The following is a 12,244-nucleotide window of genomic DNA, read 5'->3' on the forward strand; positions in this document are numbered from 1 at the left end:
GCTATTATACCGCTTGTTGGAATAACTCCATTAGATGAACCTTCACTGATGGCGACATTTTGTGTCCTCAATCTCAATGTTCAAAAGGTAACACCACAATTAACGGATTGACCTCAGCAAAACTCTCTCTCTCTCTCGATAAACTCAAAATGAACAAAATGTCCTCTGTATTTTTAGAATAGGGTGAGAAACGTCAGCAGCAATTACCTCGTTTTTTTATGAAACATTGGCCCATTCTGACGTTTGACATTGCACCACCAGACGGCGGGACTCAATGGCAGAGAGAGGGAGTAGAAAGGGGAGAGAGCGCGCGCTAATAGTGGGAGGGAATGAGGGGGCTGTCAAATGCAGCCAAGGATGTCCTCCGTGGAAAGGTTGCCTTCGCATCATGATACATCGCTAGTGTCGCAACAAGAAATGCCTCCGTAAACACGAAGTTGCAGTTAAGATGCTCAAATTAAACTTGCACTTATGATGTCGTCGGTCAAGGTGGTGGGACTCGCTCGCTCAGATATTCTACTCTGCACTGACAGATACTCCGAGTTATACTAAAATTTGACATTATGACGCGCCATGAATAAACTTGGATAACTTTTTTTTTTTTTATCAAGAATTCCGAGGCGTCTTTCCACACTCCGTGGTTATTCTTCATCTTTCTAAGCTGCGTGTAAAGTTTTATCTGTGGAATACATTTAGTCTGTTTTTAGAGTGCAGTTTCGATGGCAGTTGCTGTGTACCTGCTGCTGGCTATCGCTTTTCCTGGATGTACATCTGCGGCTGGATCTTACGGTCCCAGATACGGTCAGCTGGCGGACCATGGCCAGTTTAGATCCGTGGCTCAGAATGGGCTACGTGCAGCCAGCAGACACAGGTATGACTATTCTCTTCAAATAATTATTTGTAGCCGACCAAAATTGCTATTAAAAAGCGCTGATATAAAAATTACCCAAGTGATCACAAAATCAGCACCCGCGGAGATTCGGGTCTATAATTTTAAGATTTGGGCTACTTTCGCTGTTGGTATATAGTCTGTTGATGTACATGACCGAGAGTCAAGTATGCTGGAAAGTTATGGGTTAATGTACCTCACTAGTCACCTCTGGTAATCCACTGTTGTCAGTGTGCTCATAACAGTGCGTATGCTTGGGGTGCCGCTTGAGCGGTGACCTCGCCTCCTCAGAGGGCTATAGTCCCGGGTTTAGCCACGTGCTGCGTAACCCCCTCTGGCACCCTCGCTGCCCCATGCTATATCTTCACCAAACTACTGTGCAGAAAGTCTGGCCTTTTTTGGGTTTATTGGGCCAAGGCAGATTGACTCAACCGGTGCCATTGGGATTTGTGCCAGTCGTAAAGTCCTCAGCTGCCTGCACTTCTAACCGTAACCAGTAAGGGGTGAAGAAGGGGAAGAGTCCGTACGGCGTTTAGGGAAAGAATGCTCTGGCCCGTGGTGCTTCACCGCTGCGCTTTGGAGAGGTTCGCTTGGAGTTGGGGTTTTGTTTTAACAGATGTGTGAAATATTACGTTGAAACATCTGTGTTAGCTAACAATACACACATTTAATGTTGTTTGTGTCAAACTGTATATCCTAAATAACGTAGGCCTATCATACATACATACATACATCGGGTCTTTGTTCCTCCAGATATAACATTCACTTGTGTACATCAGTATGATGTAGGTGATGCATCAGTACGATGTATTTGATCACATCATATTGAGGTTTCTATTTATTAAAGTAGTCTTATAGGCATTTGACTTGCAGCTGGAGTCTGATTATAGTTAAGTTAGTGACTGAGAACTTTCTTTCACGTGTGTTTGCGTGAAAAAGCCCAAAAGCCAAGTGGTGGTCTGGCATCCTATATGAAAGAGGCTGTCTGTTGTCATTAGTGGGATTTAGGGGAACTGAACCACGATAAGAGTTCATGAAAAGGACCACAAAGGCTGATCTGTAGGCCTTAGGAGACCTGCGGCTTTGGCAGACCCCCCTCTGCCTTTGGGTGCTGTTCAGGACCTTTCTGTTGGGCCATTCAGGCTCAGGCATAATGCAGATGCTGGATGCTGTGTGTGTGTGTGTGTGTGTGTGTGTGTGTGTGTGTGTGTGTGTGTGTGTGTGTGTGTGTGTGTGTGTGTTTGTACCTGTGTGTGTTTTTATGATTAAATTGATTGGTGTGATTTGTGTTTGTGTCACAGTGAGACCTGGACTGTGCGTGAGACTAAGAGAGTGAGTGAGCGTGAGATAGGGGAAAGAGGGAGACCTCGCAGTTGTTTTCAAACTTGCATACATAAATTTGACTTTGCGGTTATCCACAATTTTTTTTTGCTCACTTGGTATAGCTTTCACTCTAGATCCTGAGAGCGATTGAGCATTCCTGACCAAATTGGGCTACCTCTCGATTTTCACCTCGAGGAGCCCTCATGTTTATATTGAGCTCCTAAAAACAAGATCTGTTTGCAGTCTGGGGGGTAAAGACCTCACATCGTACCTCTGCAGTTATGACTTTGCTTTCCTGTTTTATTTGGGTAACTAGCATGCTTTATTAGAATATAAAATAATGTGCTGGCAGGTGGAGTCTCTCGGCTGCCTACTTTAAAGTGCAATAAAAAATAATGAGATGGAAAGGGAGGCCTATAGGACCACACCAGTCTGGAGATGTCTGATTTAGCGTGCCCAGAGGCAACTTAATCAAACACACTTGATACGAATGTCAATATATTGCACATGGCTGAGGCTGATTTGACTGGGATGCCAGTGGTGAATTATGGCACTAGAGTGCTGCAGTCGCATGTAGGGAACTGGACTGGATGGGTATGGGTGGAATTAGAGCGCTTGAGAACTATTTGTTTAGCCGCTTGGAGAACTTCAGTTAAGTTGATGAAAGTGGCCTATTGAGGTTTGTGAATTTTGTTTTCGTTGGGGGATGTGGTACTTGAACTTTGTGGAGGGAGACGACGAGTATGCACATGCACAAAAGAGTGCACACAACACACACACACACACACACACACACACACAAACACACAAACACCCGAACACACACACACACACACACACACACACACACACACACACACACACACCCACCCATACAAGAGTGAAAAAAATCTCTTTTTGCAGGTGGAGCCATGATGTTCTGATCAGATTTCTGAATGTCAGTGCGGGTTTAGGGTTTGTTGATATTCATGAAACATCAAAGTTAGCACTCATCTGTTCCTTCAGCTCTTTGAGTGGTCCCAGTGCTCCACAAGAATATATATAGACCCAGTGGACTTTCATCTGGGTTATATCCCGGGGGATATGTGGATTAATGGATTATTTGTGGGATTACCCAGCATTCTGAATGTACAGTTCCACTCTGACTGCCTCAGAATGTGGCCTTAGCCTTGAATTTTTGAGTTGGTCTCATCATATAGTCTGCTGTTCTTATTTGATGCTTATAACTTACAACCCAACTTTATGGCCAAAAAAGGAGAATCACAGTTATTTAGAAGTTTTTACACTGCACGTCACTTTTTAAATCATAGCATTACCGTGGAATGATGGAATACAAAATCCAATGTTATTAGTTAGCCTACTGACAATTTGTAAACCAGTTCAGATAACACCTCACCCTGATCCATAATACAAGAGAACATCAGAGCTGCTTGTGTAACACTATCTTTTGTGGTTAGATTTGCAATGTTTAATGACGGAAAACCGCATAGGTCAAAATGAATTCGGTTATGTTGACATTTCACGTATGTACAATGCGTGTTATCTTCAGCCCAAAAATAAATGTGAATGTGCATGTTTGCAGTTAGTCTCAATTTGGCAGGCAATTAAAAATCCCACATAGACCAGAGTCGCACCGCACCAGTGCACTACTGAACTCTGGAGAACAGAAGAGTTAGTGAGTGAGTGAGTGAATGGTTGAGTAAAAGAAAGAGAGAGAGGGAGAGAGAGCGCATTTGAATCCCTGAAAAGATGCAGCATGGTTAACAGGTCATGTCTGTTTACTTAACGTCCCACGTCTGTTCCCCATCAGATGGTGTGAGAACGTTAACCCCCCCTTGTCTGATGCGCCATCCAAAAACATTCTTGCCCACGACAGCTTCAGCGATAGCGAATGATTAACTTGACTCTCGGGCCCGTTGACATGCACCAGCTCCATGCTCATGCTTACTAGTGCTTTTCTCAGCAACAGCAGTATAACATGTCAAAATGGCTGCTCTGTGAGGACACTGCCGGCACTTCATGTCCTTGGCCTACTGCTGTTTTTCCATTTGGCTAAATTGTGGAAATTATGAAGCAAATGTAATTTGAGTGCTGTGTGAAACACCAGGCAGAGTTATGTGGGGGAATTAAAATGGCATTTTCACCACTAAGTTGCATTTGGTGGCTTAAGTGCCCCAAGGGGTGAATATTCTGGCAAAAGTGACCAAACAGATTTAAAATATACGTTTATAAATGGATAGTCAGTCCATTGTTCATTGAAGATCAGATGAGAGCCCAAGCACTGGGCCTGACTAGGCTATTTTTCAAGCTAACAGAATATTTTGTGGAACAAAATTAAAATTATTATCCAGGTAAACTGACCAGAATCCTCATCCTCACCAGAAAAATCGGAAGACAACAAAGAATCTATGAATAAGAGAGCAAGAGCAAGAAGGAAGCTGTGGTGGATCCCTATTCCCTCCTTGAGCTGAATGCTTCTTGAACATTCCGAGATTCCATGTCAGATCCTCCGTTATAAGCGTCTATCTTGTGCTGGATGGACAACTGACAGTAATTGTGGGTAATTTGCCAGCAAAGAAGAGGGCGGGGTGGGCGGTGGCAATTTATGATATGAAAACGATGATGGAACAAGAACTTCTCTTGAGGGAAACACAAAAGGGCTACTGTGTCTTTAAATCAGCTGCCCATCATCTGAGGTCAGGGGAAGGGGAATGAGTTAAGAGTTGGGATGCCATGACTGTACACACTGTGTGTGTTTGTATTGGGGAGAGACAGACTGTATGTGTGTGTTTATAAGAGAGAGAGAGAGAGAGAGAGTGAAGGTTCATAATGAACTTTGTGTCATAATCAGCCCTATTGTAAATCCACATGACTAACGTACCATGAAATTCTATTTTACCACACAGTAAACACCATACAATACAATGACATACCATACCATAGCATAGTACACACTAGCCAATATACTCTATGGAATGTATTGACAAACACATCCTTCCATGGGTGGAATGTCTTGGCAGGAACTGGTGTGCCTACGTTGTGACAAAGACCATTAGCTGCGTAATGGAGGATGGTGTGGAGACCTATGTGAAGCCGGACTACCAGCGCTGTGCCTATGGCCAGTGTTCCCGCGTGGTTGCGTAAGTACATGACAACTCACTTTTTCATTATCTTTCCCATTCCTCCACAGGAGTCCCTCCATGTTTATTCCTGTAGATCTTTCTCCACCCCCCTAGGCCATTTTAGTGACCCCCACCCCCCACACACACACATACACACCACCACCACCGCCTTTGTCTCACATTCTTCTCATCTATTTTAAGTGGAGAGGAACACTTGTGTGTGATGTTTCAGTTGTTGCTGCTCTGTCTCCTGGATGACTTGATGTTGAATTGGATGTGGACACAGCTATGCTAGGAATGGAGTGGTCAATCACCACAGGCAGTTATCCACAGGAATCGTCCTACAAGGCTGGCCTGTGCTGCTCCTGTTTCTACTTAAGAGAGACCCATTTCCCTTTTCCCAGGGCCTGGGGCTTAATGGTCTGTGAAGAACTGCTGTTATATGCAAAGCACATTTGTGTCCAACAATGCTGGCTACCTGCTCTAATCAGATTATCTGATACAGCAATAAGGGAACGACTGTTTCTGTAAGATTGTTGTTGGAAAAAGCTACCCCATAAAGCTAGTGTTTATGTTAAACCAGATGCACTAAGACACCTTTTTATTACCTGGCTCTCAAAGAAAGCAGTTTAATGATGTATAAAAGCTCATTGTTTTATGGCATTGTGTGTGTCAGAACCAATCCATCAACTCTCTGCAAGCATCATGAACAGAGAGAACAATATTTGGAGAGGCTGACAGGGTACAGAAGCTAGGCACATCAAAGTGTGATGGCCTATGAATAATGGACTTATAATAGTAACAGTACAATAAATGCTTTTGTTGGGATCTCCACCAGAGCTAAGCAAACACTCAAGGAGATCATACAGCAACAGTTTCATTTATTTGCAAAGAAAAGAAAGTTCCAGATTGCTGTTTAAGAAAACTGAGTTTGCACCAGAAATAACAGCCACAGGAACAAAAAAGAATACAAAATATTTGTAAAGCGAGAAGCAAGGCATTAACGTTTCTCGTATTTTATTGTGGCTTTAAAAAATCTTAGTTAATGGACCCATTTAAAAAATATTCTTCTCTGTAAATTGATTAAGCACAGCCTCGGCCTTATCCTATTAACATGAAACACGTGTTTTACTCCAAGGCTGCAATTCTGACACTAACCCAGTAGCTCCATCTTGTGAACTTATGTGAGCTTGTGGTCCACAGGTACCGGACATACAGGAGGCCGAAATACAAAGTGGCCTACAGGATGGTGACAGAAATGGAGTGGAAGTGTTGTCATGGATACTCTGGTGATGACTGCAGTGATGGTCCCAGTGGAGGAACGGACCTCCAGACTGGGGGAGGGGGGACGTTCCCCTCTCAGACAGGCTATGGCGCAGAAGGTGGACAGACAGGGGGAGAAGGTACAGCCCTGCATGTCACACTGTTAAAATGTTTGTAGTTCTAGTTTCAATAAAAGCATGCCTGTATTCAAAGATTGCACCAAAAAAGAACATTTAGGAAATAGTACATAAACAGAAAGCAATAAAACTGAGAAAAAGAAACGACAAAAGAAAAGAACCGCAACCTTAGAACTATGGACAACCCAACAGCAACATATACATAGAATTGTACCGAGTAAAATCATCTGCATTCAGCCGCAACATTGCAGGCCTAACATCAATTCTTTCCATCTGACCAGGGAGAGGAGACAGTGACAAAGTAAAACAGCTTGAGGAGAAGATTGAGAGTTTGACGAAGGACCTATACAACGTGCAGTCCACTCTGCAAGGCATGAATGAACGCCTGCATGAGGAGTCCCGTCGGGGGGGCCAGAGTGGGGGCAGGAACCCAGCGGACGCGGCCCAGCCTCTCATCAAAGAGACCATCCACAGCATCCAGGCCAAACTAGACCTACTGGACAACATGACCCGTGTTCATGACCGCACCCTCACAGACATCAACAACCACCTCGTCAATGGCAATGGAGGTGGCAATGAGCTTGACACTGGCAGTGGCCGTTACAGAACTCTGAAAGAGGAGATTCTACAGGAGTTAGAGAACCGTGTGGCTCTGTCGTGTTCTGCATGCCATGGAGGAGTGGATGACCTTAGGCGGCAGCAGCAGGAGGACCGGGAGCGGATCCGGGCACTGGAGAAGCTCCTGAGCTCCACTAACCAGCACCACCAGCAGTCGATCGATATGATCCGACAGGAGGTCACACGCTCTCAGGGGTGCTGCGATTCTCTGGCTGACCTGGAGCTGCGAGTGGATGCGGTGGAGAGGAAGGTGAGCTCCACGTCAGAAACGTATGACATCCTCCGCACCCGGATCGACAAAGAGCTGAAAGGGACAAATGGGAATGGTGGGAGGACAAAGGTCACGGAGGACAGGCTGAACACTCGGCTGAGGGACCTGGAGAGGCGGGTTAATGGAACAGTGAAAAAGGCAGAGCAGAAGTGCTCCCAAACGGAGAACAACCTGAGAAACTCCCTTCAGAAGGAACTCGGGAACACCAGGAACGTCTACAACAGCCGTCTGGATGAGCATCATTCCAGGATCGGAAGGGTGGAGGCAGACGTGCGGGTTTTGCAGGACACTGTTTATGACCATAGTGGACGTCTGAACGGCTTGGATAACATTACATCTGTCATGAACAGCAAGGTAACGTCGGCGATCAGTTTGTGCACACAGTCATGTGGGCCTCAGGGTAGAGGTCGCCAGACAGAAGATACTGTAAAGACCCTGGAATGGAAGGTCATCTCCAATGAGAAGGACATCAAGAAATTCGACACTCGACTCAAGGATCTCTCCACATCTGGGGACTCACTCATGGACCGTGTTCGGGACCTCAGCCGTGATGTGCATCGAATCAGAACCCTGACTGGGGATAATGGCGAACACTTCATCCAGATTGTGAGTGAGATTGAGGAGCTGGGGCACAGTGTTGAGGACTGCAGTGCTTGCAGTTTGGTTGAGAGAGACCTGCAAGTCTTCAAGAACGCCACAAACAACGCCTTGGGTAGGTGGCTAAGTGAAATCACCCACCTAAGGAACAGAGTGGACAATGAAGAGAGCACCTGCTCCCAGGTGTGCTCCAACCTGCAAGAGGAAGTGGGCAAGTTGAAAGAGGATGTGGAGAAGTGCCGTGGACAGTGTCGTATGGCCATCACTGACCTCAATGCCCGTAAGACGGACATGGATGGACATAACGTCATCACTGGTAATCTAGACAAGGACCTGAGGTCCATTCAAGGAGAAATTTCCGGGTTCATCCACAGTTTTAGTTCCATCAATGACACACTGAAAGGGCTTGGCCGCACCGTCCACAAGCATGATGGTACCATTAGTGACCTGGGAAACACAAAGGACAAGATCATCTCAGAGATTGACAGGTTGCAGGAAGACTTGGACGAGCACATTGAGGGCAGCAAGTTGCACTTCAACAACCTGGGTGGTGAGATCAAACGTTTTGGTAGCAATCTGGTTGTCGAAATGGGAGACTGCCAGCGCTCCAAGGAAGGACTGGACAAGAGGATCACCAAAATGGAGGACATGTGCGGACGCTTGGACTGCGTTTCGGACAGCCTGCAGAAGATCAAGGACGGGCTGAACAGACACGTCTCAGGGCTGTGGGAGTGTGTCAATGGGCTCAATGCCACTGTGCTTTCTCACAGCGAGGCCATAGAAAGCCACAGCGTAGGCCTGGAGAACATCCATGACAATATTCAAGGCCTCAACTCCTCCGTGCTCCGTATCCTTGATGACTTCCAGGCCTTCACCGATCAGGACTTTGTTGGTGAGTGATCTATGCTGTGAGTAAAAAATGTGCGTGTGAGAGAGAGGGAGGGTGGGTGTGTGTTTTAACAAATGTGTTTGTCTCTGTTTGTATGGAGAGCGAAAGTCAGTTGGGTGTGCATGTGCATTGGCATCCTCAGGATTTCCTTTTAGCTGTTGGCTAATAGAAATTAAGTCAATCATAACAAGATGATAATAATACTAACATGCCTCAGCAATGCTAAGGTCAGGTTCGAGTTTAAGAGTTTATTTCACATTTTGAGGCTTAATTCCAGTGTAAAGAAGTCTATGTAAAAACATAAGCAGATTCCAACAAGGTTGTTTTCATTACAAACTGTTGGATTCAAATGGGGTAAAGGGTGTGCCTAATAATCATCATTCCATCGTTTATTGATAGTCACTGTATCATAGAAACGCAAAGCTAGCTACAGAGAGATACAAAAGTGAGATTCAAAAATGACCGATAGCACACCACAAAGCCCAAACGCGTCCCGGGGTTAAAGGTCACTTGACCTGTAACATGTTCTAAAAGTAGAGTGACTGTGTTTATTTTTAATATCAGGACCTGCTGGACCTCCAGGAAAACAGGGAGAGAGAGGGTACCAGGGGCTCCCTGGTCTAAGGGGACTACCAGGACGTGAGGGACCCCAGGGCAAACTAGGCCTACAAGGGCCAATGGGACCACCAGGTAAAAATAAACCTTTTTTATGAAGCTATTTACACTGACTAAATACATCTTTAAAACAAACCTATTAAGACATCAAGATGACAACAAAGCTCTACTTAATAATAGGAGTAATATGGCTGATATGATGTGTGTGTGTTTCTCTAAGCTACCGCATATCATACTAGACCGGGCATACGAGCAGGGCTATTGTTGTGCTTACATATAAACTCTGTCTAATTTTGTATTCCTTATTGAAGTGCATTATTTTTAATGTTGCAATGCTGTAAATGTTTGAATAGCATGAATGTAATGCTGGAAGGGTGTTGAAGATGACAAATACCCAGGAACCCACTGCACTTCCTGTAACAGTCTCCTATGCATTATTTAGGCCAAGCTCTCCTCCCCTTTCTTGGCATTCAGTTGTAGAGCACACTCTGATCTGAAGAGAGTGTACAGGGTGTTATCATAGAGTAGAATATATTTAAAACTTAATACTATTTTTCCTTTTACAGGCCTGAGGGGAGAAGAAGGTATGTTTAAGTTTATTTATCATTATTATTTTCATTCACTATTTACATACAGTACATTTCTGTTTATTTTCATTATATGTTTCAAACTTAATTAGAGAGCCATAATTTATGTGCTTTGTCCACCAGGTCCACCTGGAGAGGATGCACATGTACCCAGACTGTCTTTCTCTGCCGCCCTCACACGACCTCAAATTACTGCTGGCACCATCGTCTTTGATAGGATTCTGGTCAATGAGGGGAAGGCATATAATTCAAGAAATGGTACGTTTTCCCTACCTGATCTAATTTCATGTTACAGTCACTTTATTTTTACTTTTTAAAACAATGTTATTGTTTTGAATATATAAATAAAGAAATTATTTTGGTGTTATTTTTACACACCGATCATTAGTTACTCCGATCATAAGAAATACAAACCTATATATTGTGCCATTTTATTTTTCACTTGTGTTTATAGTTGATGAAATAACATGAACATTTTGAACTCTGAGCCAATACCCTCTGTTTTTCCATTACACCATACTTACCATGCTGATAGTAGTTTTCAACAGTAGACTCACTTTGGTCTGTTGTTATTCATTATGTTTTCTTCCCTTTGTCTCTCCTCCCGCTCACAGGTGAGTTCACAGCACCTGTGAATGGCAGGTACTTCTTTAGTGCCATCCTGACGGGTCACAAGAATGTGAAGATTGAGGCAGTGCTCTCCAAGTCCAACTTAGGCATCGCACGCGGTGACTCGGCAGGCTACCAGACGGAGGGCCTGGAGAAGCCGATGGCCGAGACACGCCTCATTCCGGGATCACTGGTGGTCTTCAACATCATCTTGCCCCTGCAGGCAGGTGACACAGTCTGCATTGACCTTGTCACCGGCAAACTGGCCCACTCTGTGGAGCCTCTCACCATCTTTAGTGGTGTTCTTCTGTACGAAGAGAAGGACGTCTGATGACCAGACACAGACATGAACAAACGATCCCAAGAAAAGGAAATAAAACATTAAACTTCAGAGGTGGTGTTGAATATGGGAGAACCATCTAAGTTGGCAAGGATACAAAGAGTTGACATAAAATGAATCCGAGCACGATGCGGCGGGAAGAGGGAAGGTATTTTCACTGCTACGGCCCTCTAATAGAAGACAGGTTGATACTTTTGGTAAAAAAAGGAATGAAAAAAGTTTCTTTTCTGAAGTCGGTGTGATGATTTAAAACACATTTCAAAGAATGTATGTACTGTAGCCATGTGTGGTTCAAGGAGGGATTGAGGTTTTTTTTTTAATAAAGGCATTTTTTTTAATAAACGATACTGCCATCCTTTGGAGAAATGCTGTGCAGCAAAATACCACTTGTCCACTTTGTCCTCCTCACTGACTGGGCATTCATCAAACACTGACGACCATGGGGCTGAGCGTCGAAATTTGGCCTTGAGGTCTCGCCAACACCCCTCCCCAGCAGTCCTTGCTGCAGAATGAGTTCTCTTTGAAGCTGGTAAATGTCAAAGTTCAAAACAAATCTGGGGAAGAGTCTGTTTTTTTTCTCAAAAGGACAGAAAACAAGATTTGTTCAAAGAACATTGCTTACTGGGCTACTTTTGAAACAAGCGGTAAAAGAAGCGGTGGTAGCTTTTCTAGGCTTTTGTTGTCATCACAGCTTTACTACTTCCTCTTTCCATTTTAGCCTTGTTTATTTTGTCCTCCTCGCATCCATATTTGGCCTGCGCTAAGCTGCAGAGTTGACATCTGTGGAGTGAAAATGACAAGCAGGAACCAAAGAACAGACACTCTCAGGACTTTTTTGTGACATAGAAGACACAGCTGAGAGCACAGACTCAGACAGTTTTTGAAGCATTCCACCATCGACCAAACTGCCAAAGGCTACAAGTAAAGAGAGGAGCTTGTTATGAAGCCAGCTGGGAGAGTCCTTTTAAGGATCAACTGTAAGAG

At 44.5% G+C, this 12,244-nt stretch overlaps 1 protein-coding gene across 1 annotated transcript; it reads left to right on the forward strand.

The window, feature by feature from the left end:
* Window positions 1-719: 719 nt before the first annotated feature.
* Window positions 720-11,534, forward strand: emilin1a (elastin microfibril interfacer 1a; the record flags this gene model as incomplete). The annotated part of the gene is made up of 8 exons (XM_080859357.1): window positions 720-871; window positions 5,233-5,352; window positions 6,538-6,737; window positions 7,016-9,112; window positions 9,674-9,799; window positions 10,291-10,308; window positions 10,435-10,569; window positions 10,926-11,534. The coding sequence occupies 8 exons, from the start codon at window positions 720-722 to the stop codon at window positions 11,249-11,251; spliced, it is 3,174 nt and encodes a 1,057-aa protein (XP_080715483.1). The 3' UTR covers window positions 11,252-11,534.
* Window positions 11,535-12,244: the final 710 nt, after the last annotated feature.

This window comes from Sprattus sprattus, assembly GCF_963457725.1.
Source record: "Sprattus sprattus genome assembly, chromosome: 2".
Taxonomy (NCBI): Eukaryota; Metazoa; Chordata; class Actinopteri; order Clupeiformes; family Clupeidae; genus Sprattus; species Sprattus sprattus.